At 40.3% G+C, this 25720-nt stretch overlaps 3 protein-coding genes across 4 annotated transcripts; 2 read left to right on the top strand and 1 right to left on the bottom strand.

Annotated features, from left to right (window-relative positions):
• Nucleotides 1-593: 593 nt before the first annotated feature.
• On the top strand, nt 594-3274 carry LOC115747907 (probable carbohydrate esterase At4g34215). The gene is made up of 2 exons (XM_030684233.2): nt 594-1307; nt 2828-3274. The coding sequence occupies exons 1-2, from the start codon at nt 675-677 to the stop codon at nt 3128-3130; spliced, it is 936 nt and encodes a 311-aa protein (XP_030540093.1). The 5' UTR covers nt 594-674; the 3' UTR covers nt 3131-3274.
• Nucleotides 3275-8068: 4794 nt separating this feature from the next.
• Nucleotides 8069-11262, top strand: LOC115747923 (D-3-phosphoglycerate dehydrogenase 3, chloroplastic-like). 2 transcript variants are annotated; one of them, XM_048275154.1, is made up of 6 exons: nt 8069-8356; nt 8519-8667; nt 9132-9508; nt 9596-9706; nt 9797-9892; nt 10475-11262. In XM_048275154.1, the coding sequence occupies exons 1-6, from the start codon at nt 8127-8129 to the stop codon at nt 11144-11146; spliced, it is 1635 nt and encodes a 544-aa protein (XP_048131111.1). In that variant the 5' UTR covers nt 8069-8126; the 3' UTR covers nt 11147-11262. The 2 variants fall into 2 exon arrangements, with proteins under 2 accessions (XP_048131111.1, XP_030540109.1); XM_030684249.2 differs by having other exon boundaries at nt 8070-8667.
• A 798-nt stretch (nt 11263-12060) lies between these two features.
• LOC115747936 (probable isoaspartyl peptidase/L-asparaginase 2) lies at nt 12061-14147 on the bottom strand. The gene is made up of 4 exons (XM_030684267.2): nt 13871-14147; nt 13419-13652; nt 12856-12942; nt 12061-12751 (listed from the first exon to the last, which is right to left on the bottom strand). Exons 1-4 carry the CDS (start codon nt 14030-14032, stop codon nt 12257-12259), a joined length of 978 nt encoding a protein of 325 aa, XP_030540127.1. The 5' UTR covers nt 14033-14147; the 3' UTR covers nt 12061-12256.
• Between the last annotated feature and the right edge of the window lie 11573 nt (nt 14148-25720).

Raw genomic sequence — 25720 nt, 5'->3', positions numbered from 1 at the left:
TTGTATTGATTAAGAAAAAACCGCAAGTGTGGCCGGCGCCCCACTGCCAATGGGGTGACAACAATGGCCGTCAAGGTCACCAGACCTCAATGAGGGCCTACTGGCCCTTGCTAGAGCCTAGAAAGAGTTGTGACCCTTGCTCTCCCGCTTATGTTTCCTTTTTTTGTTTTATTTTTTTAATTTCTAATTTAATTTAACTAAAAATTAGATTAAAATTGTATTTTGAAGAAAACGCCCTTGAACGGTCGAAATATTTAGCCGGTTTGTTGGCCAGCGAGATCAAACACTTATTTGAGATATGTAAAGCATTTTGAGCTATTAGTTAAAATTTTCCCTATTTCAATGTATGGATCTTGATTTCGAAATCCTTTCGGAGTTGAAGGGTCTCCAATTGCAATTTTCCCCTAAGTTGAACAATCTTCATAAGTTTCTCCCCTTCAACATTCCAACTCAAGCTCTAATAAATAATTCAACACCAACGTGGAAATCATTGGCTCATCTCGGAGATCATGCTTCCGCTTATTCATTGTTTAACATCTATTATTAAAGAAAGAGAGTTGATGCTTGGTTGGTCGAATAGTAACAAGCGAAGCAGGCTCTTTGACACGAGAGAGAAGCAAGAATCTCTTCTTTTTGCGACGCTTTCCGTCGCAAGGTACCAAAACCCAGCAACAATGCTTCTCTTCTTCGTGCTCTTCCTCGCCGCCGGCACCAACCCCTCCTTTGTCCATGCTCAACCACTCCCTCCGAGCCCGAGCGCAAGTCCAAGTCTGCGCCCCAAAAGCATCTTCCTCCTTGCCGGGCAGAGCAACATGGCCGGCCGAGGCGGAGTGGTCAACGGCACATCCACCGGTTGGATCGCCACATGGGACGGCATCGTCCCTCCCGAGTGTGGTCCTAACCCGTCAATCCTCCGGCTCACAGCGAACCTCACATGGGTCAAGGCACGGGAGCCGCTCCACGCGGACATCGACACAAACAAGACAAACGGGATCGGCCCCGGCATGGCATTCGCCAACACCATCCTAGGCCAGGATCGGAGTCTTGGCTCGGTGGGGCTGGTGCCGTGCGCGGTCGGCGGGACGAGGATAAGCGAGTGGGAGAGAGGGTCGTTCTTGTACGACCAGTTGATGAGGCGGGCGCGAGCGAGGACGAGTGACGGCGGGACAATCAGGGCGCTCTTGTGGTACCAAGGTGAGAGCGACACGGTGGCGGAAAGCGACGCCGCGCTGTACAAAAGGAGGTTGGAGAAGTTCTTCTCGGATGTGAGAGCTGATCTGCAGTCGCCTGAGCTACCAATTCTCCAGGTGGTTGGAATTTCTCCTTTTATGCTTCAATTTCGGAATTAATCCCTATCTTCCACTTTAGATTAATTCATACAGATTATGATAAATTTATAAATGAAAGTTTTTTTTTTTTAATCAAGCAAAAGGCGATCATCTCGATGTGGGAATCCATGTGATGTGTTTCTTTTTCTACGGCATTTCCATTAAAACAAATAATGAAAAAACAGCACATTTAACGTCAAGAACTTAAGATTATCTATCTGGAATAGCTAGGGGAGGCTCTTGTGGGAACCTGTCGCCTTGTAATAAAATTGTTTCTGTTGGAATGTCGCATCAAGTCTGTTGTTCTGGACGTTGAAGCTAAGCCTTTTGAACTAAATTTTCGAAAAATTGAAAGAATTTTGCTCGGAAATTACTTAATGAGCTAATATAATCAAAATTGGACCACACGTTTAATTAGATTAAGGAAAATTTTCGAATAAGGGCCTTAAGTCCTCTCATTTTCTCAAACATAAGCTTGAAATAGACGTTGTTAATGCTCTCATTTTCTCAAATAAGGGTTTGAAGTCGACATTATTTCAAATAAGAGCCCGAAGTAGCCATATTAGTCTTAAAAAAGAGTTTGACTCACCGGTTAGTTATGGGCATTTTCATTATTTATTTTTTTATTTTTTCTTAATTATTTCCTTTTTATTTTTTTCAAAATTTTAAGTAAAGTAAAAAAAAAAAACACACACACACACACAGGTCGGAGGGTCGCCCTCCCACCTATGGTCGTTGCCCCGGCAATGGGGTGGTGGCTAAGCTGGGAGAGGGTCGCAAGCGTCTCCTAGATATGGGCGAGGGTTGGCAACCCTCGCCGAGGTGCCGTCGATACCTCTTATGTTTCCTTCTCTTAAATTTTTATTTTTATTTTTAATTTAATTTACCTAAAAATTAAGTTAAAATTATATTTTAACGAAAATGCCCTTGATCAGCCGTAATATTTAGTCGGCCACCTAGGTCAGACTCTTATTTGAAATAGATGGTCATTTTAGGCTCTTATTTGAAACCGTCATGCCACTTGAGACGTTTATTTGAAACAATGTCCACTTTAGGTCCTTATTTGAGAAAATGAGGATACTTGATGACCTTATTTGAAATTTTTCCTTAGCTTAATGAATCAGACATCAAGAAATAGTGATCTTCACACTAAATACTCGAAAAAAAATGCCCATTTTTTCATGCATTTTTAATTCACCTTAATAAAGCACATTTCTTGCTTAGGCTTTGTTTGTCTTTACAAAAAAAATGAATGATTTGAAAAATACTTTCCTAAAATTAATCGCTTGTATTGCTTATAAAAATTTATGAATACAAAATATTTTTAGCGTCCACCAAAATATTTAGACTTTATGTTGGAGGTGATGAGAACATTTTTCATTGACTAATTATTTTAAGCGATACAAACGATCAATATTAGGAAAATATATTTCAAATTATTCATTTTTTACGAAACAAACAAAATTTTAATTGCATGTTTGTTTTGTGTTTGGGAGCAGGTGGCTATTGCGTCGGGACAAGGACCTTTCACCGAGACAGTGAGAAAGGCTCAACTCGGGCTTGACCTACCGAACGTGCAAACTGTCGACGCCAAGGGACTGCCTCTTGAACCCGACCAGCTCCACCTAACCACCCCGGCTCAAGTCCAGCTTGGCCGGATGCTGGCCGGCGCTTTCCTCCGTTCTATGTCTCGCTCCGCCTCGCTTGTGGGTGAAGCTTCCACGAGTGGTCCAAATTTGGTAATCCATGTGTTGGCGTTCTTCATGTGGAAATTTGTTAGAGCAGTTTTGATGAACAGATGATTAATGATTTTTTGGATTGGATGGTGATTAATGATTGATTGTTTTGGACTTAGACTGAAAATTGCTGAAGAGCGTAGAGAAACGTGAGATCCAATTGTCGTTTAGATGGATATACATGAAAAATGAGATAATTGCTATTTTAGTCCTAAATTTATCCAAAGATTTTGAGTGACATTTTAATATAGCCCGTCCCACCAATTTTCACCCGATAAAAATTAACACGGTGATCTAATCATCCCTAATCATATTACGTATCACGGCCGGTGACCTAACGTAAATAACTTTATTTGAAATGACGTTGTTTTGCTTGGTTCTATGAACTTTTTAACTTTTGTCATTCTTTTCTTCATTTTATTTTCCAATTCTTTACATCTGTATCATCTTCATCATCCCCTCCTCACCCATCGGATCAAGAACATACCCCGGTCAATCCACCCCATCAACCGGAGTCGCCGGAGGCTCAAACCTTGACATTGAACTATAAATTCATGCACATCACACGAAATCACAAGAATCTTATCAACGGCAAAAACAAAAGTGGTCACATTCCTACGTCAGTGTGACCAAAAAGGTAGGTAAAATATAGATTGTCTAAGCTAACAAACTAAAGCTTCTAAAATTCCTGGACCTTTAGAATTTGGTACGGTGAAGTGTCGACATGGATGGACCTGCAACAAAAATCAGATCTTCAGTGAATGGATTTTATTGTCTATGGGGACCAATAGGAAGGGTATTCTTGGAAATGAAATGGAGGGGAACCGGGGTAACCTGTTGTCAAAGGTTGGTTTTGTTATTTTATTATTTGAGAAGGGTATTTTTGGAAATTAAAAAAATGAGGAAACACCTTGTCCTTTTCCAATATTAGGATATACCACAACAAACCATTTAGCCAAGTCTACCGAATTATACTCACTTTAGAAAGAAATTTATGCACACAATGTGGAAATATCGAGAGTCGAGAGGAAGGAGAAGACGAAGATGCCTCAAAAGCATACCTCCTATTCGAGGTCACACCTTCCAATTTTCTCAATTGCAGCTATATATATTTCATCTCCCTCCGCTGGGGCTGTTAGCTATCCCAACGGATAAAAATAAACGCAAAAATAACTACCAATAGAATAACTTGGCTCGGAAGCTTGCAGCACAACTTCTCTTTTATGAGATTACCTCTTGTTTATAAATTTGAAGGTGGTTAACATGCTTGCTAAAACCATGGAACAAACCAATAAAAACATGGTCTTTGGCCAAGGATAATTTGGTCAACTAACCAATAATGCTGCGATTCCAGCCATCAAGACCGTGGAAATAGATAAGGCCCTCCAATGTTATTTCAATAAATAGGGTTGTCATCAAGGAAATTATGTAGGAATTAAATCGCCATTCTAATTCTTTTTTTATGTAAATCGCCATTCTAATTAAGATGGAGATGAGTGATCATGAATAATAAGCAAAATTCCAATGCCACTTGGACAATCTATCGGCATATCAAGTTGTGAAAAAGTCTCAAAAGTGCATACATTTTCACACGGATAGATTAGTAAGTTCAAGCTAATCTTCACTTCTGATTAAAATGCACCGAGGCTAATTATTACACGAGATTCAACGGCCTGATGAAATAGAATTAATCGGTGACAATAAGGACTAAGGACATAATAATATGGGCGATCGCCTTTAAGGTAGTCCATTTCAGAAGTAGAACCTGAAACTATCCCTATAGGTCTAGCACCGAGAGTTGAATTCGGTAGGCCTTGAAACATCCTTATTTTTTCCGATAAAAAGCACGAAAATATGCGGGGCTTGATTTCCTTTGGCAAATGAGGCCAATTGGAAGTGAGGACCAAATCGAATATACTTTGTCAAATGTAACAAGCAATGACTAGAAAGTTGATAAAGAAACAATAGCAGAGACAGAAAGCTACTTCATCTAACTTACAATGAAAATTATTAATCCCCGCAATAAAATTTGATTCTTACCAACCTTGGACTTTACTACTAAATTCACGAATCACAACGAGGATTCCTTCGACTTTAGTACTGAGCCGTGCCATTAAAAATGCACATGTTTTCTTGGTGCTTGAGAAGTTTCATGCATCTAGCAACGCAACCACCGCAATTTTTCAAAGCAATGTTGACCTTGACCGCTGACCAACCTTCTGCTAGCTCTTTTCATCTCAACATGGATAACCGATTTATATTTTCCTAAATAATCGTCCACGGTAAATTAATTACACACATCAAATCTAAACATTGTAAAATGAAGTACACTCAATAGTTTAAAAAAAAAAAGGTTTTACCAAAAAAATAGTTTAAAAAAAAAGGAAGAGTATAAACCTTTGATCTTGAACTCTAGCAATATCATCATTTGCCTCCAAAAAAAGAAATTTCAGATGTCAAGTGACATCAGAACAAAAATGATCTATACATCCTTAAATGGACACTAAATCTCCTGGCAAATGTGACATCCCTACATGACATTTCTCCTTTCAAACGCTTAATTTACCTTTTGGATGAGAAAATTGGTATCGTTTTTTTTTTTTTTTTTTTTGATTTTCCCGGGCCATTCTCATGCAAGGGAAAATCTTATATGAAGAATTACACAATTGAGCCGGTTAGGGCTTTTTCTTTTCACCTTTCACATCTTCATAAGCTACACTCCTATACAAGGAAAATCATTTGCCTTCTTTGGTCAAGATTATTTTTCTTATTTGGAAAGAAAGACGTGGAAAGATTGTGGAATGCATCTTTTTATGGTATTTTTTATCAAACACCTATTGGATAAAAAAATCATTGGTAGGTTCACCGTGTATATGGAAAAAGAAATCCTTATGCATTCACCATTCAATGAGTAACATGTGTATTAGAATTTGATTTCATAACCGAATTTGTTGAAAATGTGTCTTGAATTTGAGCCAAAAAAAAGAAATTTTCCTAATTCAAGTAAGTTTCTTAGTTTATGGTTTCTTAGTTGGAGAAGGTTTCTTATATTGGATCCAACCATTGTCTATAAATGAGAAGCCAATGTTCTTTGTGTAGAGTATCAAAGAGGAGCTTCTGCTAGTGAATTACATCCCTAGTGTTTGAAGTTAATTAAATCTTGTGAGTTTAATATTTGTTAATTCCTTTGTGATATTAAGAGATTATTTCATGAGGAAGTTGCGGGGCCAAACACTTGTGGGCTATTTAATATAATTAGAGGCCGAGAAACACCGAGAGTGTTTGACTACCTAAAGTTTGGTTCGTAATCTCTATTGTATCGCTTGATCTATAGTAGGAATTCATTAATACTCTCTCCGTAGACATAGTCTCTATGACCAAACCACGTAAATCTAGTGTCCAATTTATTTCCTTGTTATCTCTATTTTATTTTTCAATGGCTTACTTCGCATGGCAGAATTTATCATGATAAGCGTATAAATTATTATTTATAACGATAATGGACTCATAGAAAGAACCTAAAATTAAAATCGTGTGACTTTTATAGAGGCATAATACCCTTAAAACCTCTCAACTTTAGGTTTAGTCCCAATTATATCCTAAAATGTTTTTGTCCCATAAAAAGCCCCAACTTTAGGTATAGTCTCAATTCTATCCTAAATTTTTTTTTTTTTTTTTGTCTCTAAAAAACACCAACTTTTGTTTGAGTCCCAAATATCCTCCCATTAACCCCGCCATCCAAAATTTCTTTTGACAACCAAGAGAAGAAAAATCCCAAGGATGTGCTATCCTAGCGTCCCGAGCCGAGTGTCTCTAGTGCAAGCTTTTTGATTGCGAGAAATGAAAGACTTTGAAGCATGAGAGATTGAAGACTAAGCACAAAATCGAAGATCCCCGAGCAAGATGGAAGGAAGACTCTCTAAGTGTAAGAGCAATTGAAGAATGTCAAACCTAATTGCTTCATTTTTTACCCTACTTTAGAATACAATAAGACGTTGTTTGGGTTGACATGTAAATTCATCTCTAAAAGGCATCTTCTTATACATGAAATTTAGGGGAAAAATTAGAGCAATAACATGGAAATGCCATATCACTAAGATCAATAGAAGAAGCTAACCCTAATTGCTCTAGTTTTTACTTAAATTTAGGATCTAATAAGACTTCACGTGGGCCGATATGAAAATTCATCTCCAAAAGACATCTTCTTGGATATGAAGTTCGAGAAAAAAACTACAATAGTGACGTGGAAATGCCACATCAATAAGAGATATATTTTGGATTGAGGGTCGGGAATGGACTCAAGTAAAGTGTGCTTTTATGTGACAAAAAGAGTTCAAGGTAGAATTGAAACTAGACAAAAGTTAGTGATTTTTCATGAGACAAAAAAATTAGGGTAGAATTGGGATTGGATAAAAATTTTAGGATTTTTTATTAAATATATAAAGTCTAGAACAAAATTAAGACGGGAATTAAAGATCATCTAATATCCTGAGCGGTTGTTTGTTGCTTGCTTTTCAAATGCAGAATTGGTCCAATAGGCGTCTTGATAAACATTGTTCTGAATTGCGAGAGGAAGAGAGATTCTTAACTGTGTTACTTGTTGAGATAGATAGATCACGTAACAAGTCGTGACAAATAAGGATTTTTGTAAGATTCCCAAATCATTCGGATGGTACAAATTCTTCATACATTTCCTCTCAAGCCCCTTTTAGTTAACATGCCTAACGAACTTTGTTTTAGCTTCGCTGAGAGGGGTTACTAAGAGCCTACGTCGTGGAGAAGTAAGTGGATTTATTAAATGACTGGACTCTAAAGAAAAAAACGTTATTACCAGATTAGTTTTGTTTTCTTTCTTTTGGATATTGATGGGTTAATCATGAAATCCGTATAAAAATAAATGGAATATACTGGAACCGAAAGGGCGAAGGTCAACGCGACGCCATCGTCAACAACTGCCCCCGTAGAAAGAATAGAAAACTCACGGACAAGTGCCCCGTTGCTTCGCCCATCCCAAACAACTGGGAGAGAGAGAGAGAGAGACAGTGAAGTACAGTGAGCAAACATGGCGGCTATATCTTCATGGAATCTCGTGTTCACCCAACCCTCAAAGAAGCGCTCTCTCTCACCCTTCGCCTCCAAATCCCAACTCTGCTTCACCCGCAGACGTGGCGGCGTCACCCCCACCAGGTGTACGACGTCTCTGACGGTCCTCTCGCTCCTGGACGCGAAACCCACCGTCCTCGTCACCGAGACGCTCGGCGAGGCAGGCCTCGACCTCCTCAAGACCTTCGCCAACGTCGACTGCTCGTACAACCTGAGCCCGGAGGAGCTGTGCACCAAGATCTCCCTCTGCGACGCCCTCATCGTCAGGAGCGGCACCAGGGTCACCCGCGAGGTCTTCGAGTCGTCCGGCGGGCGGCTCAAGGTCGTGGGTCGCGCCGGCGTGGGGATTGACAACGTTGATGTCTCGGCCGCGACGGAACATGGGTGCCTTGTGGTCAATGCCCCCACTGCGAACACCATCGCCGCCGCCGAGCACGCGATTGCCTTGCTTGCTTCCATGGCGCGGAACATCGCCCAGGCGGACGCTTCTGTTAAAGCGGGTGCGTGTTTTTTCGGTGCTTTCGGGTAGTGTTAATTTTGTACAAGGTCTCGGTGTGGCATTTCTTCGAGCAGTCTGGGTGCGATGTGGGTGATTTCGCAGCTTTTAAAGTTGGTTGCCTTGGCCGTTTGTTTCTGTTTGTTATAACGTTGATGGTGTGGTCGGTCATGTCCATTAGGATTTGGTGGTTGGCAGCATTGAATTTGGTTGAGGTTTGTTGAAATTCTCCGCTCAGTTACGGAGATTACATAGTATATCGTAGTTTCACGAACAAGTGGCAAATATTTGAAACACTTGAAGGGAGTCCATTTTGTTAAACAAGCTGTAAACTTTCAGGATTACATTGAATGTTTCACGCTCCCATAACATGGTAATTGGATGCTTATGCCGTGAATGCCCTATGCTGTTTCTTATGAAAATGCTGGGCTTCTCACTGTCTGGATCACCATTTTTTTTTTTTTTCAGGGAAGTGGCAGAGAAACAAGTATGTCGGTGTTTCGCTGGTGGGGAAGACTCTTGCAATTATGGGGTTTGGGAAGGTTGGATCAGAAGTTGCAAGGCAGGCCAAGGGTCTCGGCATGCACGTGATTACCCATGATCCGTACGCTCCTGCTGATTGTGCACGTGCAATCAGAGTGGAAATGGTGAGCTTCGACGAAGCAATCTCGACTGCAGATTTCATCTCCCTGCACATGCCTCTAACCCCTGCTACATCCAAGATATTAAATGATGACGCTTTTGGTAAGATGAAGAAGGGCGTCCGAATTGTCAATGTTGCTCGAGGTGGCGTGATCGATGAAGAAGCTCTTCTAAGGGCTCTAGATTCTGGAATTGTTGCTCAGGTTCTGATTTTCTTTGATCTGTTTGCAAAATTTTTATGATCAATCTGTACAATTGGTGAAGGAACAATAGTTCTCATTTTTGTGCAGGCTGCACTTGATGTTTTCACGGAAGAGCCTCCTCCCCAAGACAGTAAGCTAGTGCGGCATGAGAATGTGACTGTTACGCCTCATCTCGGTGCTAGTACAACTGAGGCCCAGGTAAGTTTGGCTAACATACTGTTGGTAAGTTCTGTTCTTTCCGGGCCGGATTAGTTTTCCGACCTTGAGTTTCTTTGTGGATGTAATCAGGAAGGTGTGGCCATTGAAATTGCAGATGCAGTTATTGGGGCCTTGAAGGGGGAGCTTGCGGCTACTGCTGTGAATGCACCCATGGTGCCTGCCGAGGTGTGGTATCAAATTCTGTTTTCGTACTTTTGTTGTGGTGCATTTTGCAATGACTTTTAGCTATTTTGCTCTAGTGACTCCTTCCTCATTTAGTACAGGATAACTTCATCAGCCTCGCCTGCTTGGTTTCACAATAGTTTTGATTGACTGACATGGATTGACCAGTTTTCGGAGCATGATGTTCACTTATGCACTGTCTCTCAATTCATTGACAGTTTGCAAGCATAACCATGTGTTTGGTGCATGCTTTAGGAATTTAATTGACCTCGAATTGCTCTTTCCTTTAATTGTTGCCATACTGTTCCATCTCATGGCACTTATTTTCTATGAGAATTGTCAGATCTGACATGTTATAGAAAAGTGCCTCTTAGTAAAAATGATACAAAAACCAGGTTCTCAAAACTAAAGAGAGTCATTCTCATTTACCAGGGTCTCACTGTCTATTAAATAGACTCATTGTTAGGTTTCGTTGTTCATGCCATTTGTTCTAGACACAGGCATCAGTTGTTCTAGCACTATGCTATGTACGCACTTATATGCTTTGATGCGAGCGAAGTTCAAGTTCGTTCATGTTGCTCGCAGGTGATATTGGAGCTCACTCCTTATGTTGATCTAGCAGAAAAGCTCGGAAGACTAGCCATACAGCTCGTTGCAGGTGGAAGTGGCATAAAATCAGTGAAGGTGGGTTACACTTCAGCCAGAGGTCCAGACGATCTCGACACCCGGCTGCTCCGTGCTATGGTCACCAAGGGTCTAATTGAGCCTATATCCAGCATCTTTGTAAACTTGGTGAATGCTGACTTCACCGCCAAACAACGAGGACTCCGGATCACAGAGGAGAGGATCGTGTTGGACGGATCGCCCGAGAACCCCCTCGAATACATCCAGGTCCAGATCGCCAATGTCGAGTCGAAATTCGCCAGCGCTATCTCAGAGTCTGGAGAGATCAGAGTGGAAGGGAAGGTGAAGGATGGGAAACCGCATCTCACCAAGGTTGGGTCGTTCGGCGTAGATGTGAGCTTGGAAGGGAGTTTGATTCTGTGCAGGCAGATCGATCAGCCCGGCATGATTGGGAAGCTGGGTAGTATATTGGGAGAGGAGAATGTGAATGTGAATTATATGAGTGTTGGGAGGACGGCGCGAGGGAAACAGGCCATTATGACAATTGGTGTGGATGCGGAGCCAAGCAAGGAAGCGCTAATGGCCATTGGAGATATTCCCGCCATCGAAGAGTTTGTTTTCTTGAAATTGTAGGAGATAACAGATCGAAACTTTTGTCTTTGCTGCTGAATTATTGAAGGTATGGTTTTTGTGTGACAGAATGCTATAAATATCAATAAAATTGATTATTAGTTATCGCAATTGACATAGATTTATATGGCTGCAATGATACTTTCGATTAGACTGTCATCTGGTATCTGTTTAGGTACTATACAGTACGCTGACAAATATCCTTCCTTCTTCAAGTGATCCCGACGCATCCAATGAACGTTCTGTTTTCAGTTTCATAGCTGTGCTTCCTGTCTATATAACTGTCTATGCTGCAACTGTGGAAAAGGCGGTTGCTTTGCATTATTTCTTTGGCAAAGTGCTGCATGTAGAATTCTCAAGGCTGATTCCTTCTTTTTCGCGAGAATCTGTCTTCACTTGTTTAGTTTAGCCTGAAGGGTGCAGCAAGGATCGCTTCAGGAACTTGCAGAGACCCTGCTTTTTTGCCTCCGTTTTGTATAAACTTGTCAGTCACAGAGTAGAAGTTCGATGAGCATCGGTTTGCCACACTGTGGAAATGCTATGACCCAACAAGAGCCATGACATGGTCATCATGCTTTCCAAATTCTCTTAACACGAACTTCCATTTTTCTGTAGCTGCTGGTTCAAATAACCGCGTTCGATCGATCCTATGTTACAGTCTCATACTATGTCGAATCGATCCTATGTTACAGTCTCATACTATGTTACAGTCTCATACGCCGTGCGTTTTGAATGTGAAAATGGGATCGAAGTCTGTTAAAATCATACTCGTTTATTTCATCTCTTATCGAATCGTAGAGAGAGAAACAGCGAAATTTCCACTAATTCAGCCATGACATTACTTCTGAAGCTTCTCTTGATCTGTCAAATGAACCAGCACTGCGCTTCTTAATCATTGAATAGAACACCAGACATCAATAGAAACACTTGCATTTTCATAACTAGTTTGGGGGAACGGAAGTTCAACCATTGACATACCGAAACGGCGCAGCGTTATTCACACGTTTCTACCAAGTAGAAGCAGAACTTCACTTGAAAAGAAACAGTTCCATCACTAACGACAAAGCTGGAGATCACAACAAAGAGTCGCCGCCGCCGCCGCCCAATAGCTCGCTACCAAATCCCAACCTCCATGAACCCACCTTCAGTTGCAAATCCCCTGAACATCCCGTTGGTGTTGAAGCCGCAGGCCACTTCCCCGTTCCGAGACACGGCTATCATCCCCGCCTTCCCCTCGTCCAGCCTCTCCTTCACCACGAAGTCGACCGCCGCCTGGAGCCCCAGGCCCTTGTACTCCATCACAGCCGCCACGTCGCGAGCCAGGGTCCCGCGTATGATGGCCTCCCCCTCGCCGGTGCACGAGACCCCGCAGAGGCCGCACGCATAGGTCCCGGCCCCTATCAGGGGCGAGTCCCCGATGCGGCCACACATCTTGTTCATGAGGCCGCCGGTGGAGGTGGCCGCCGCGCACCTCCCCTGCCCGTCGACCACTACGCATCCGACCGTCTCCGGCGCGTACAAACTGACCGGGAGGCCATTCATCAGCAGGGGGTTCTCCACGCTGGCGGCGCACGTGTCCGGGACGAGAGTCGGGATTCTATAGTCAAACTGTTCGATCCAGCCAAACATGAAAAACATAGACAGACATGTTTTAGCGCATTGCCCGGGACGAAGACGCATTACATTCAAACGAGAGTGAGAAGGAACTTCACCATGATTGTGTTTGCTTCTTTGGCTAATTTCAACATTCCCTTATTGTCTTCGGTGATGAAATAGTCGTTGTCCACCACTTCAACGCCCTGTCCACATCCAAGAACCAAACAAAATTCCTCAAAAGGGGAAGACGACAGCAGTAATCATCTCCTGATTCTCGGGCAAACTCACAGCTGTGGCCCACTGCACACAATTGAAACCCTCGACAGCAAACTCACAGCTATGGCACAGAAAACTAAGTACCGCACCAAATGTTTTCAAGAACCGAAGACCATCTCAAGCAAAGAACGTGGGGGAAAAGACAGCCACGTGGGCAAAAGACGCGGCCGCCGGGTCAGAGGTTCATGCACCAGTCGAAAAGCACGTGGACGGCAAGACGCAGAAAGAGCTATGCCCTTGACATCCTTTTTTTTTTTTTGTCTCTCGTGGGTGGCGATGCACCACTCGCTCGAGAGGAGAAGATTCTATTTTTTTCGAATTCGCATCGAGGTCATCCGTGAATAATAATACATGGGTTAGAACCACCAAAAACTAGAGGAGTTTGGGCAAGAAAGTTACGGACGTGGAGGCGGGCGAAGTCCTCGGCGCCGGAGAAGGCGAGATAGGAGTGGGGGGACCTGTCCATGACGAGCCTGGCGAGCGACACCGGGTTCTTCACCGTCGTCAACCCGGACACGGCGCCGCACCTCCTCCCCTCCCCGTCCATTATGCTCGCCTCCATCTCCACTGTGCCTTTCTCCGTCAGGGCCGATCCCCGCCCCGAGTTGAACACCGGGTCGCTCTCCAGTTCCCTCACCTTTTCCGTATCCCAAAGGAAAGAAAGAAACGAATGAGTCTGTGCATTATGTAATTCACGACGACTTAGGTCTCGAATATACATCCAAAAAAAAGAAAGGACAAAAAAAAAAAAGGCTTGATGGTTGTTCGGTTTCTTGTGGAACCGGCGTTGCATGTCGAAAAGAAATAGAGACACGGAGAGAGCGTGATTGCGTGTGCGTGTGTATGAGCACGTACGACGAGTTCGACGACGTCGACGGCGGGGAGAGAGGAGCGGAGGGCGGAGATGCCGATGTCGAGACAGCGGGCGATGACCCGCTTGGCCTCCTCCTGGCGGTGTTGGGGGAGATTCGGGTCCACACCAGCGCCGCCGTGCACGGCGATTGCCCACCCTGCCATCTCTCCCTCCCTCCCTCTCTCTCTACGGTCGGGGGTGGTGTGTGGGTAACTGGCTGACGTCTCTCTGCGCGGTTTGTCTTCTTCTTCTTACGGAGAGAGAGCGGTGGAGAGGAGGAGAGTGCGCCTGTGGGGTACTTAAAGCGGGGGAAGGAAGCTTGAGAAGCGAAAGCAATGCGATGCGCCCTTCAGTTATGAATGCTTGTCCAAATCAGATTTTGTACATCCCTCAGAATTGGAATTTTATTAGCTTTTTTTTTCCCCCCCTCGTTTAAAAATTTTGTAAGACCATTTAAGTTTCCCGGACGGAATTGGAATCGGAATCGGATTCGAATTCGTGTTCGATTGGAGTTTGTTCACAAGACTGGGGGGGTTATTGACGAAACTGCCGCGAAGGAGACCTGTTGGGGATCGCAAACTCTTTTGTTGGGTTTTCCTCGTTGATAAATACTTTTCCATGCTTTTCAACGTTATCTTGTTCTATTCTAAGCCCGCGATAGATTTTGCCTTGAAAAATCATTAGTAAAGGCAGAATGATTTGAAATTGCACGAGGAGGAAGCAAAAGCCATCCTTTCAAATTTTGGATAAGATCTCTCATCTCAGCGGCAAAAGCACTCTGCAAACCAAGTTGCACGAAACTCCATCTGGACTCGGTTAGAAAGTTGACATTTTGCCCACTTTGAACCAAGTTGATGAATAGGGGTCAAGAATAGTAAAAGAGACGCTTATTTGACTCTCGATTTTCTTGGGAAGATTTTTTACAAAATTTATGTTCTCGGAACATAAATTTTTTTGATAACGACATAAAATTTATATGATCGCCGGCAGCCAGGCCTCGGCCGATGGACGGCGATCGAGGACAATAGAGAGGAGGAGATCACATGAGAGAGAGAGAGAGAGAGAGAGAGAGAGAGAGAGAGAGAGCTATAAGAAGAATTTTTATTTCTTTTTTTGTTCCGTAAATGAAAAATTATTTTACCAAAAGGATTTCTGTTTCAAACATGTTCTCGAGAATAGAAAAAAAAAATGGAATGGCTATTATTCATGCTTTTAACAGAGAATTGAGCTCGTGGACATTAACTTGTAACCGAGCAAGAGGGGTGTGCAAACCGGACCGGACCGGCCAAGACCGGCCGGGTTGGTCCGGTCCTTGAGGTGGATGGTCCGGTCCCCGGTCCCAATAAATGGGACCGGTGGATGGGCGGTCCGGTCCTCGGGTTTCTTGTATTGGGACCGGACCGCCAATAATATAAAATTATTTATATATAAATATATACAATTGCAAAAGAAAATTTAGAACAAAACAGAATAATAAAAGTCTACTACCCATATTTTTCCCAACCTTTCACGGTCGCACTCTCCTCCTCAAGACTCTCTTTTTAGTCTTATTTTCCATCTTGTTTTTTATCATCTTTTCTCTCTGCAGACTTTTTTGAGTGCGGTTGGTGATGTTTTTATCATGTAATGGCTAGATTTGGTATTGAATTCGAACATTTTATTCAAGTTCGTCGATCATAAAAGTCATAGCGAGTCGCTATGTTTTTACCATAGCATAGTTTATTAAGTTGACTAGATTTTCAATAGTTAGCGGTCCCTCTGGGCCGGGACCGAGACCGGACCGGGACCAGCTCGGATCGGGACCGCCGATCCCGGTCCGGTCCTTGGTCCCGAAAATATGGGGACCGGCCCGGACCATGCACACCCCTACCGAGCATGGCATTAAAGCAGTGTAATGTTATTCCCAAACTTTATGATTATGAGCTATGCTTGTTAATGGGTTGAGTCTTATCGGGTTATCATTTTATATCATCATATACGAATTTTCGTATACAGCCAATATCTTGCTGACATGTCATCATGTCATGGTGACGTGTATAGACATTAGTGTCCCAATATAATGCCATTCCACGTCAATGAGAGGAGAGCCACAGTACAATGCACTTGTCTGGTTTCATGAGTCTTTCAGGAATACAACAACTCCATTCCGGCATAGCAGAATTAAGAAAAGGTTCGTTCATGTGGGCTAGTCGCTTGTGCATTGAATGGCAAGTTACTGTAACTTGATACCTAACCCATAAAAATATCATCTTCAATTTGAAAAAAACGCACACTTCCATGTCGACACCGAACTCCAATTTTGGACTCAAAGCAAAGAGTTCAATTTTGTAACATTAACGCACGGAATGTATCCACCAATCCATCCCACCCTATCGTCTTATGATGCGTGCATAGTAAAATCTACAACGTTTGTGCACGCAAATTGAGGGCTTAATGTTAGAATACACGTGTGAGTTGTGTTAAAAATGTCCCACATTTGAAAATTGATGTGTTGTTAAGCGGTTAATATATCCTAATTGACCCATAACTCATTAACTTAAGCTTTTGAGTGAAGGTGGATCCAACTGGATATGTTAACGAGTTTGAATTTGGGCTTCCTCTTAGCGATCTCCCCGGATGAATGTATCGGGCTTCTGCTGTGTCCTCCCAACAAATGGTAAATGAGAATTTCCTGGGTAGGTGCCAATTTGTGGACGTGTGGGTTGCAAGTGTCCCGATGGGTGTTGATGGATGAAGATATCGGATTTCTTCTGTGTGCTCCCACTTAATTGAGTTAAAAGGAATCAAGTCCATAGAGTTACATGCAAGTTTTCTCATATACCTTATTTGTTTCGAGTCTTAAGAAAATAGCCAGACTGGTTAAGAGCGATACAACTATTTTTTTGAAGTTCTTAGGGAGATTAGACTAAAATTTATGCTATGATATATGCGAAATCGGTAAATGTGACAAGCCTTGAGAATACATCATGGCCATTTTGTGCAATTTAACTAATGTAATTTAGGTCGTCAACAAGCATGCAACCCCAGTAAAGCAATTGAGAGGCAGGGCCGGCGAGTATCGGGTCCAAAGTTTGATCCTTGTGATCACCACACACACGTGTACACAGTAGAGAGGAGCGAGACCCAAAGAAAAGAATAATGTAGCTCAGGTCATTGAATCACAAAATTTGGGGAAAAGTACCAAAAATGTAGTAAACTTATTACACTTATACCAATTCAGCTATAAATTTTTTAATTGTACAAATTAAATCCAAAACTTTTCGACAATTTGTCAATATAATTCATCCAGCCAATTTTGACTTAAAACACTTACATGAAAATCGATCATCCTATGTAGCAAAACCGACACCGACGTAAACAAATTTTATAATTTTTTAATAATTGAATTTTCTTTTTTTTCTTTTTTTTTTTAACATTGTGGCCGACGAGGGTCTAGGCCATCGCCGGCCACGAGCGAGGGACACCAAGCCCTCGCAAGATCCGGCGAGGGCTCGGCCCCTGCGGCCGAGCAATCCTTGTAAGCCACAATGGAAAACATAAAATAAAAATACAATATCCAAAAACTTAAGGAATTTATCCATATCAACGTCGGTTGTGCTACGTAAAACGGCTGACATTTATGTCAATGATTTTCTGTTGAAATTTGCTACATGAATCGTACGATAAATCGTCAAAAGGTTTAAGACTCAATTGGTACAATTAAAAAATTTATGATCGAGCGGACATAAACACAATAGATTTAGGATTTTTTTTTAATTATACTTTTTCCCAAATCCACTGTTTCATAATCGTACGTTGGTTGTTTGTCGGTTTTATCTTCGACGTGCTCGAAAGGAAGTTCTAATGTTGAATCATAGTTGCAAGAGTTATGTGGATGTTAGTGTAGGTCATGCAAGGAAGTAGAATATCATTTTCAAAGTCATCCTCGTGCCCATCTTCTTCTTCTCTGAGGACGCCTCGTAGCAATCTTCAAGCGTATTCAAAGGCCGAGTCCTTGCTAATCACTCAATTCGACATGTTGCGAGACCCAACTCATTCCCAAATTTGCCATTAACAAGATGCATCATGTACTTGGAATTTTTTTTAAATGACATTCAAACATGACGCCGTCATTATCATATCAAACGGGTTTACACAGGAGAAAACTTACAATTGGCCCCATTTGCTCTACCGACTTTTTTTTTTTATAATTTCCAATGCTTTAATATTTAGTATTTGGTGTTTAAATTTGCCGCAAATATTTATAAATTTTGGTATATATTAGACCTTGTACACAAAGATCACTTCAAATCATTGAGGAACTTTATTATTGCGCTGTAAAACTTAGGTGTGAGCATGATTTCAGGGTAGAGCTTGAAATGGACCAGTGAGGAACCTGTTTAGTTCCAAGTTCCAAGGTATGGAGAGTATGTTCCAGGTTCCGAATTTCAGGAACCTGTTTCGACGAGTATGACCAGTAATGTAATCCGTAATAAGTTTTTGTGTTTTATTGATATATCTCTTTGCACAATCCTACATATTTGCTTCAACCCCCAAGGTGAGAAGAGCTTTAACAGGAAATCCAATGGCCAAGGAATGCCCAAGGGAGTATCCGGTATTCCATGGGATCCTTTGATGAGTGTGTATAATCTAAAACTCCTATTCTGAACTACTATTCATATTTTATTCATGTGTCTAAATATGAGTTGTGGTTAGTGGATTGTAGCAGTAAATGGTGGTTAGTAAAAATAATGATTCACTACAATCGTAAAATTAAAAATATAGGTAGAATATGTATAAACCCCAAGACCGACCCTAGAACATGTGATAAGGTAGATTCCAAGTTTCAAGGTATGCAAGTTATATTTCAAGTTCTAAAAAATGAGAAACCTGTTCCATCAAGTATGTTTTAAGTTTCGGATGAAATCTATATAGAGCCTAAAACCGCTCAATCCTCGTGAAGCTCAGCTAAATTCTATTTATTTTGATGGAGACGTTACCAAATAGTAATATATATATATCATAAGCACGCACGATATGTCGTTCTATTGAAGAGAGAATAAAATAATTATCGACGAGGGGTTTTATAATACATTTGAAAAAGATCTTTCGAAGGAATATCTAAATAATAATCAAAATAGTCTGTGAAATCACAAACAAGCTCTATGACGAAGTGTATGCAATGTATGGAAGTGACTATTATGAAAATATGAAAACATATGGTTATTATAAAAAGTAACAAGATCTGAAGCATGTATGAAGAATTTTACGACCACGGATCCGGTCGGTGAAAGAGTGCAAATGTGAGGAATATGATATGAACCACCAGTAGGAGGCTCGACCTTCCGATTCCGGAGTATATTGAAAGTAAATAAATTGCAGATATGAAAAGTATACGAACAAAGCCTTGAACACCACAGGCGGTAAAACCCGCCAATTGTGGGATATGCAGGCGATATTTTCAAATATGTACTTTTTATTGAAAGATATTGAAAGGTTATAGTATAGAAAGTTGCACAAATACAAAAGATCCGCAGATCAGGTGCGTACAAGTGCAAATATCAAAAACCCTTAAAATCCTCGGACTAATGTGTAGATCCGGAACTTCTGGTTAAGAACAGGGATATTCAAGTTACTTACTGGATCTAGGTCCGGGAAGTAGATATCAAAAGCTTCCAAGGTAGGAAGTGGGTATTGAAGGCTTCCGAGGTTGGAAGTAAGAAACGTATGGGTTATCAAAGAAGAAGAGAGATTTTAGAGAGATCTCAAAGAGAAGTCTCCGGGTTTCTGGCTCCGGCTTCGAAGGCTCGAAGGCTTCTGCCTAAAAAGTCCCGCCTCTAGCGTTCAGAAGTCGGGTATTTTAAAAAGAATATGAAAGTACTATGGCTACAGTGATATTAAAAAGCCGCTACATTAGACAATGTTTTTGCTACGATGTACAGTGGAATACGGTATGAAAATGTATTCAATCTGAATCGTCTCCCGCCAAGTCGATGACATAGCGATCGTCTTCGTTTGTATTTCCACTATGATGTGAAGACTCTTGAGACCCTTCATAATCGGTTATTGCTTGCTTCATCATCCAGTAGAAGTCTTCTTCTATTGAAGCTCCTACCAGTCTTGAAACTGCAATAGATCTATCATGGAGGAAGGAAGTATTGATAGGAGTATTCCTACCTTGCAACCATTTGTAGACGGCCTTAGTTGAAACTTTGTCCCAAAATGTAAAGCCATTCCACCATTTAGTTTTATACTTCCTTGTGAGTATGAAAATTTTGGGGTTGGCATTATTGTTTTGGTATTCAAAATCCCAAGTTGTCACCCATGAGAGATGAAAATTTACAGCAAATATGAAAAGTGGAGAGAATAGTTCTTCCACTGGTAGGGGAGTATATGATGTTATGAAAAGTTGATACGCTTCTCTAACATTAGGAGGAAATATGTTGGGAATCGTACCGAAGCAATCCCACCATCGGAGAAACCAAAGGGGAAGGTTGGATATATCACAATCCTCTTCAAAGTAGAAGAGCCAGGTATGGCGAAGATTATTATTTTGCCGGAAAAAGGCATTCCACCAAGCGTGTGTTGATAATCAAAATATGTAAAGGTCGGGCGGTATGAAAGAGTTTCGGTTAGTCTAGTATTGTGTTTGAGTGGAGTGTATGGGGCAATGTTCCACTCAGAAGGGTGAATGACCCTTACAATTCTTGCAGTGGAATAATTGATGGTTCCTAGATTATTTTTGTCCTAAAAGTATTTAAACTTTATTAAACCGGTTTGCACTAGTATTTTTTCATAGTACTCAACCGTCTTGAGGAGATCATGAGGAGTATAAAAAGTATTTTCTCTAAACATATTCTTTGCGAATATATAAGGATCCTCATGGTAAAAACCTTTTTCAACTGTATAAACTTTCTCAAAATATGTTTTTTGAAAAAATTTTGATTTTGGTTGAGAAACAATAGGGGTTGTCTTTGACCGGAGAACCACCTCACTGGAAATATTTTTTGTTTTCAAAGGAGAAGGGGATTGTACCTCTTCCGATATGAAAATTTCCTTTCCCAAGGATTTTTATAAATCCTTTAGGATATCTTTTGGAAGTATTGTAGCCAACTAGGATAAGGTTATTGAAGGGGTTTGTTGGTTGGGAAATATTGAAGGTGAAGGCAATATTGAAAGTTTTTCCGAAGAGTGGGTTGCCTCAAGCTAGCTATAGATTAAGATATCCTTTAGGATATATATAAAATAAATAAATGGGTTCCCAAGAACTTTATTGCCGCGACAAACTTCCAAGAAATCGGTGCGATGGGACATATTGTGCTCCAGCTGTGATTGAAAGTAGGCCGATTAAAATACGGAGAGTGTCTGCGTGGCTTATTACCATGCAAACGTTGGGAAGATGGGCAGCCACGGCGATTGGTCCGACTAGATTTTCTGTCTTCCGCATCTTTCTACGATTTCCCACCATAATGTCGGGATACACATTCATACACACTAATATTTCAATCAAAATATTTAAAAAATGCATACTAATATATTTTTGATTCAGAGCAATTTTTGCAATTATCCAATTATACACGGCCCCATTCATTAAAAAATAATCTCTAGTTTTATGTCTAATCCCAATTTTTCCCTCAACCTATATATATATAAATAAACCATCAATTTTCACTTTAATCCTAAATCTATCCTCGTAACCCTCCTTCCAAAAATTGAGCTCAAGATGCTGATATTGTTCCATACGAAAATGATGGAGAAGAGTCGGGTTCTCATAATGAACCTCTAATTAGCCTGATGTTCATAATATTTAAAAAAAATTAGCGACAATTTATCGACACGTGGGTGATTTTGGGAGTAAAGTGAAAGTTGGTGTTCGGCGCATAGTTGGGAACATACCTAAAACTTAGAATTTTTTTAGGAATATAGGTTGACTGTACACGTAAATCTAGTGAATGTGAGCCGTCACATTATATGCATCTTATCAAATTTGACAATTTACATGTACTGAGTTCACGAGAATAGAAGAAATATAATCCTAAGTGTTTAATTAGATTCCACTACTTGTGTCAGAAATTTTCAGGGTGTTGATTCCCAAGCATAGTACAAGCCAATCTCTGGACAAATTTTTGTCCTGGCCCATATATTTTAATGGCATCTAGTGTCTAGTATAAGTAAAAAGTCAAAACTTAAAGGCTAAAAGTAAATAACATAAATCGGAATTTAAAAAGTGGAAAAGTATAAAGTATACCCTAATGTGTGTGTCCAAACTCCACTAGCAGCTAATAATGATCTTTATTCTTTACTGTGGATCCTTCAATCGTGTTCTCTTCAAAGAAAGGTCGTAGGATAGGATGTCCTCAATTTCTACTTGGGATGGAGAAAGCTATAGGGTAGAACTAGTGGTGGCCACGAGCCGGTTTGGGCCAAGAACCGGCCCGTTGACCAACCGTAATCTGCCCGTTAACCGGGCCCGCCGGTTCCAAATCGAAACAGGCCCGATCCATACAAGCCGGTTACAATTCCTACAAAACTGGAACCGGCTCATAGCCGTTGGGCTAAATTGAAATTCGGAAAAAGAGCCGTTTTGCTCTTTCCCAACCGTTGCAAGCAACGGCTCCCCCCCTCTCCCCTTTTATGTTTTTTTTCTTTTTTCTTAATTTATTAAAATTATCCTAAATCTTTATAAATACCCATTTCCATATTTCATTTTTTCTCACGATTTTCTCAAATTCTCTCAATTCTCTCAATCCGCTCAAATCTCTCAATTCTTTCAACCCCGACTCAATTCTCTCAATTTTTTGAATCCGCTTTCTGCTCAATTCTCTCATAAAATGGCAAGTGGAAGCAGAGCTGGTGATAGGGGAAAGATCCCGATTCAGATGGGGGAATCCGATTATCCTCATGAATATAATCCTCGTGATTTTGCATATTAGGTAGTCGATGATGATAATATCAACGTTATTCCCAACGTCGAGTACGTCCCAACGCAAGAAAGTTTTCATGCTCCTACCGGTGTCGAAGAAATATCAATAACAAAGGAGCCGGAACGGGAGGGTACATCCAACATATAGGAACACTTCACGAAGGAATATTTAGGCAAAAACAAATATCAGGTAAAATGTAAATATTATGAGGCAACATACAAATTTACAGGTGGAGGCGGCTATGGAACATTTAAACGGCATCTAAGGTCGAAACATGCAACGTAAGTGGGGATCGACACCAGCCAACAATAAATTTTCGGGGTACGTCCATCCTAACACTTCTCATTTATTTCGTTACAATGAAAAAGTTTATAAAGAAGAATTAGCTAAATTTGCTGCCATTGAACGTTTACCGTTTAATTTTGCTGAAAATTTTGATTTTAATTATTTTATAAACACTGCATGTACTCCGCAAACACAACCTATTCCGATAAATATGCTTAAACGCCAACTTATTGGGCTTGAAAAAAAGATTTGAAATTTTTTTATATGAATTTTGATGGACGTGTGCAGATAGGTAGCGACATTTAGAGTGATCCCTGGCAAACTCATTTTTATATATGTATCACATGTCATTAGAAAGGTGACGATTGGAACATTCAAAAACGAGTTATTGCATTTTGAGTTTTTTATGATAGACATACGGTCAATAATATTTATAGAGTAATTAGGCAAGTTTTAGAAGAATATGATTTGATTAATAAAAATTTTTCGGTTGGTTTTGATAATGTCGCGGCAAATACCGCTTCCGTTCCCGATTTAGAAAAGTTTTGTAAACTCGCTTTTGGTGGGCAATTTTTTCACATTAGATGTGCTATACATATTTTAAATTTATGTGTACAAGATGGTTTACGAACTCTTGATACTTTTCTCAGCCCAATAAAGAGAGCAATTCAATTTTTATGAAAACATTACCCAAATTATGAGAGAATGGGGCATATTTTATAAAGTAAATAAAAAAAAACCAAAAAAAAAAAATCAAAAGATGTTCCGACTTGTTGGAATTCTACCTACGAGTTGCTCAATCAATCTTTTGCATATAAATATTTATTATGTACGTTTATTTTGAATAATGTTTCTGAAATTAATTTATTCCCACAAGAGTGGGATATTTGCAAAAAAAAATTAGATTTTTTAAAAGTTTTTAACGATGCAATTTATATTTTATCTGGTGTTTATTATCCTACTACGCATTTATTTTTAATAGAATGTGCTAATATTGCTGGTGTTTTTGAAGAATATAAAAAAGATGATCAATTAGCTCCGACTATTATAGCAATGCGAACAAAATGGCTGCATTATTATACCAACATTCCTTTTATTTATTTGGTTGCTTTTGTTTTTGATCCACATACCAAATTCGATGGTTTAGGTGATTATCTGAATATGTATTATGAATGTTTACATTTAGATGCAGCGGTAAATATTAGAACTATACAAGTAGTGGTAAAAAACACAATAGGAGAATTGTATAATGAATTTTGTAGTAGACATAATCTAGTAGGTGATAGTGGATCTTCCCAACATAGTGCCGTACATAGCGGAGACCTAGGTAGAATTAGTAGATGGTACAAAATGCTGATGAGTAGACAAACAAGACAAAATGGAGCAACATGTAATATTTCTGAAATAGAGACATATCTAACCATTTCTTTTGAGTTTGATGATTCCGAATGCGGCACAGATTTCAAAATTCTAGAGTGGTGGAAGAGGCATTCAACCCAATTCCCAACTCTCGCTCTTATTGCAAGACAGGTTTTAGCAACTCCTTACTCAACAGTTGCGATTGAACAAGCATTTAGCGCTGGAGGCAACATTTTGGACAACCGACATTCAAGATTACATCAGAATTCGGTGGAGGCTCAAGCTTGTGTCGATGATTGGACAAATGTCAAACATCGACAACAAGAGATGGATCGCAACAATGAAACCGATTTTTTCGATGATGATGGAGATACCACCGCTACAAGTACCAGAATGGGTAGCGACGATTGACGATGAGGTAAGTTGGGGTTATCAAAGATAAACAAACTACATAGGCTTTGATTCTTCTATCCCCAAGAAGATATGTAGGCGTTTAATGATAATTCATTAAGTTCAAGCCCTTTCCCCCTCCCTTCCCCCCCTCCAAATTTGATTGCAATATACAATTTGATTACAATTTATATTTGATAATTTATTATTTCATAATTTATTATTTTTTTATTTCATAATTCATTATTTCAAATTTAAAAATCGGAACCGGAACCGGAATTGGCTATTCCATTTCCGATTTTGAACCGGAATCGGACATTGAACCGGTCCGAAATTGCCGATTCAAAACCGGAACCGCCCCTTAAGGTTCGATTCCGGTTCCACAGGTGGCCTCGAATCGGAACCGCCCGGTTCCGATTTGAGGCCACCACTAGGTAGAACCATGACCTGTTATTCAAACACAAACATAATTTCGCTTCAAGAAATTAATGCTTATTTTCGCTCCATTTGTTTCGTAATAAAATGTAGAATTTAATAAATGTACTAAGAAGATAAAATGAATGTATAGATGAAATGTTATTTGATCTTCACTACTAACTTAAGTAAAGATTAGATCATCGGAAAAATCATAAAAACTAATTTTAACTTTACTTTCTATATCGAACACTCTCTTTGCATTTCAATGCGTATGATTATCATTATAACTTTTGCGATGGATTACGAGTGGCATCTCTCATCTGCACATAGCGTAGGTTTTGGGTCTGCAAGAGAACAAATGTTTCTTTTTAGTTATTACTATTATTTTGGACAGAGTGTCTTTTTAGATTGGTGAGTTGCAAAATGTAGGTTTTGAAATATGTGGAGGTATTTTTTTTTATTATTATTATTATGGTCGAAGTGGGTATTTATTATGGA

Source organism: Rhodamnia argentea, chromosome 2 (assembly GCF_020921035.1).
Source record: "Rhodamnia argentea isolate NSW1041297 chromosome 2, ASM2092103v1, whole genome shotgun sequence".
Classification (NCBI taxonomy): domain Eukaryota; kingdom Viridiplantae; phylum Streptophyta; class Magnoliopsida; order Myrtales; family Myrtaceae; genus Rhodamnia; species Rhodamnia argentea.
The sequence above is the reverse complement of the archived record's forward strand: the minus strand, read 5'-3'. Positions and strand labels throughout refer to the sequence as shown.

What these genes read in the sequence shown, in the direction of transcription:
- LOC115747936 (XM_030684267.2), bottom strand. Translation starts at nt 14,032, where the DNA reads ATGGCAGGGTGGGCAATCGCCGTGCACGGCGGCGCTGGTGTGGACCCG. An exon ending in TCGACGTCGTCGAACTCGTC is followed by an intron (nt 13,653 to 13,870) that starts GTACGTGCTCAT and finishes GATACGGAAAAG; the next exon opens with GTGAGGGAACTGGAGAGCGA. An exon ending in AAGAAGCAAACACAATCATG is followed by an intron (nt 12,752 to 12,855) that starts GTGAAGTTCCTT and finishes TGGATCGAACAG; the next exon opens with TTTGACTATAGAATCCCGAC.
- LOC115747923 (XM_030684249.2), top strand. Translation starts at nt 8,127, where the DNA reads ATGGCGGCTATATCTTCATGGAATCTCGTGTTCACCCAACCCTCAAAG. An exon ending in ATTCTGGAATTGTTGCTCAG is followed by an intron (nt 9,509 to 9,595) that starts GTTCTGATTTTC and finishes ATTTTTGTGCAG; the next exon opens with GCTGCACTTGATGTTTTCAC. An exon ending in CACCCATGGTGCCTGCCGAG is followed by an intron (nt 9,893 to 10,474) that starts GTGTGGTATCAA and finishes TGTTGCTCGCAG; the next exon opens with GTGATATTGGAGCTCACTCC.
- LOC115747907 (XM_030684233.2), top strand. Translation starts at nt 675, where the DNA reads ATGCTTCTCTTCTTCGTGCTCTTCCTCGCCGCCGGCACCAACCCCTCC. An exon ending in CTGAGCTACCAATTCTCCAG is followed by an intron (nt 1,308 to 2,827) that starts GTGGTTGGAATT and finishes GTTTGGGAGCAG; the next exon opens with GTGGCTATTGCGTCGGGACA.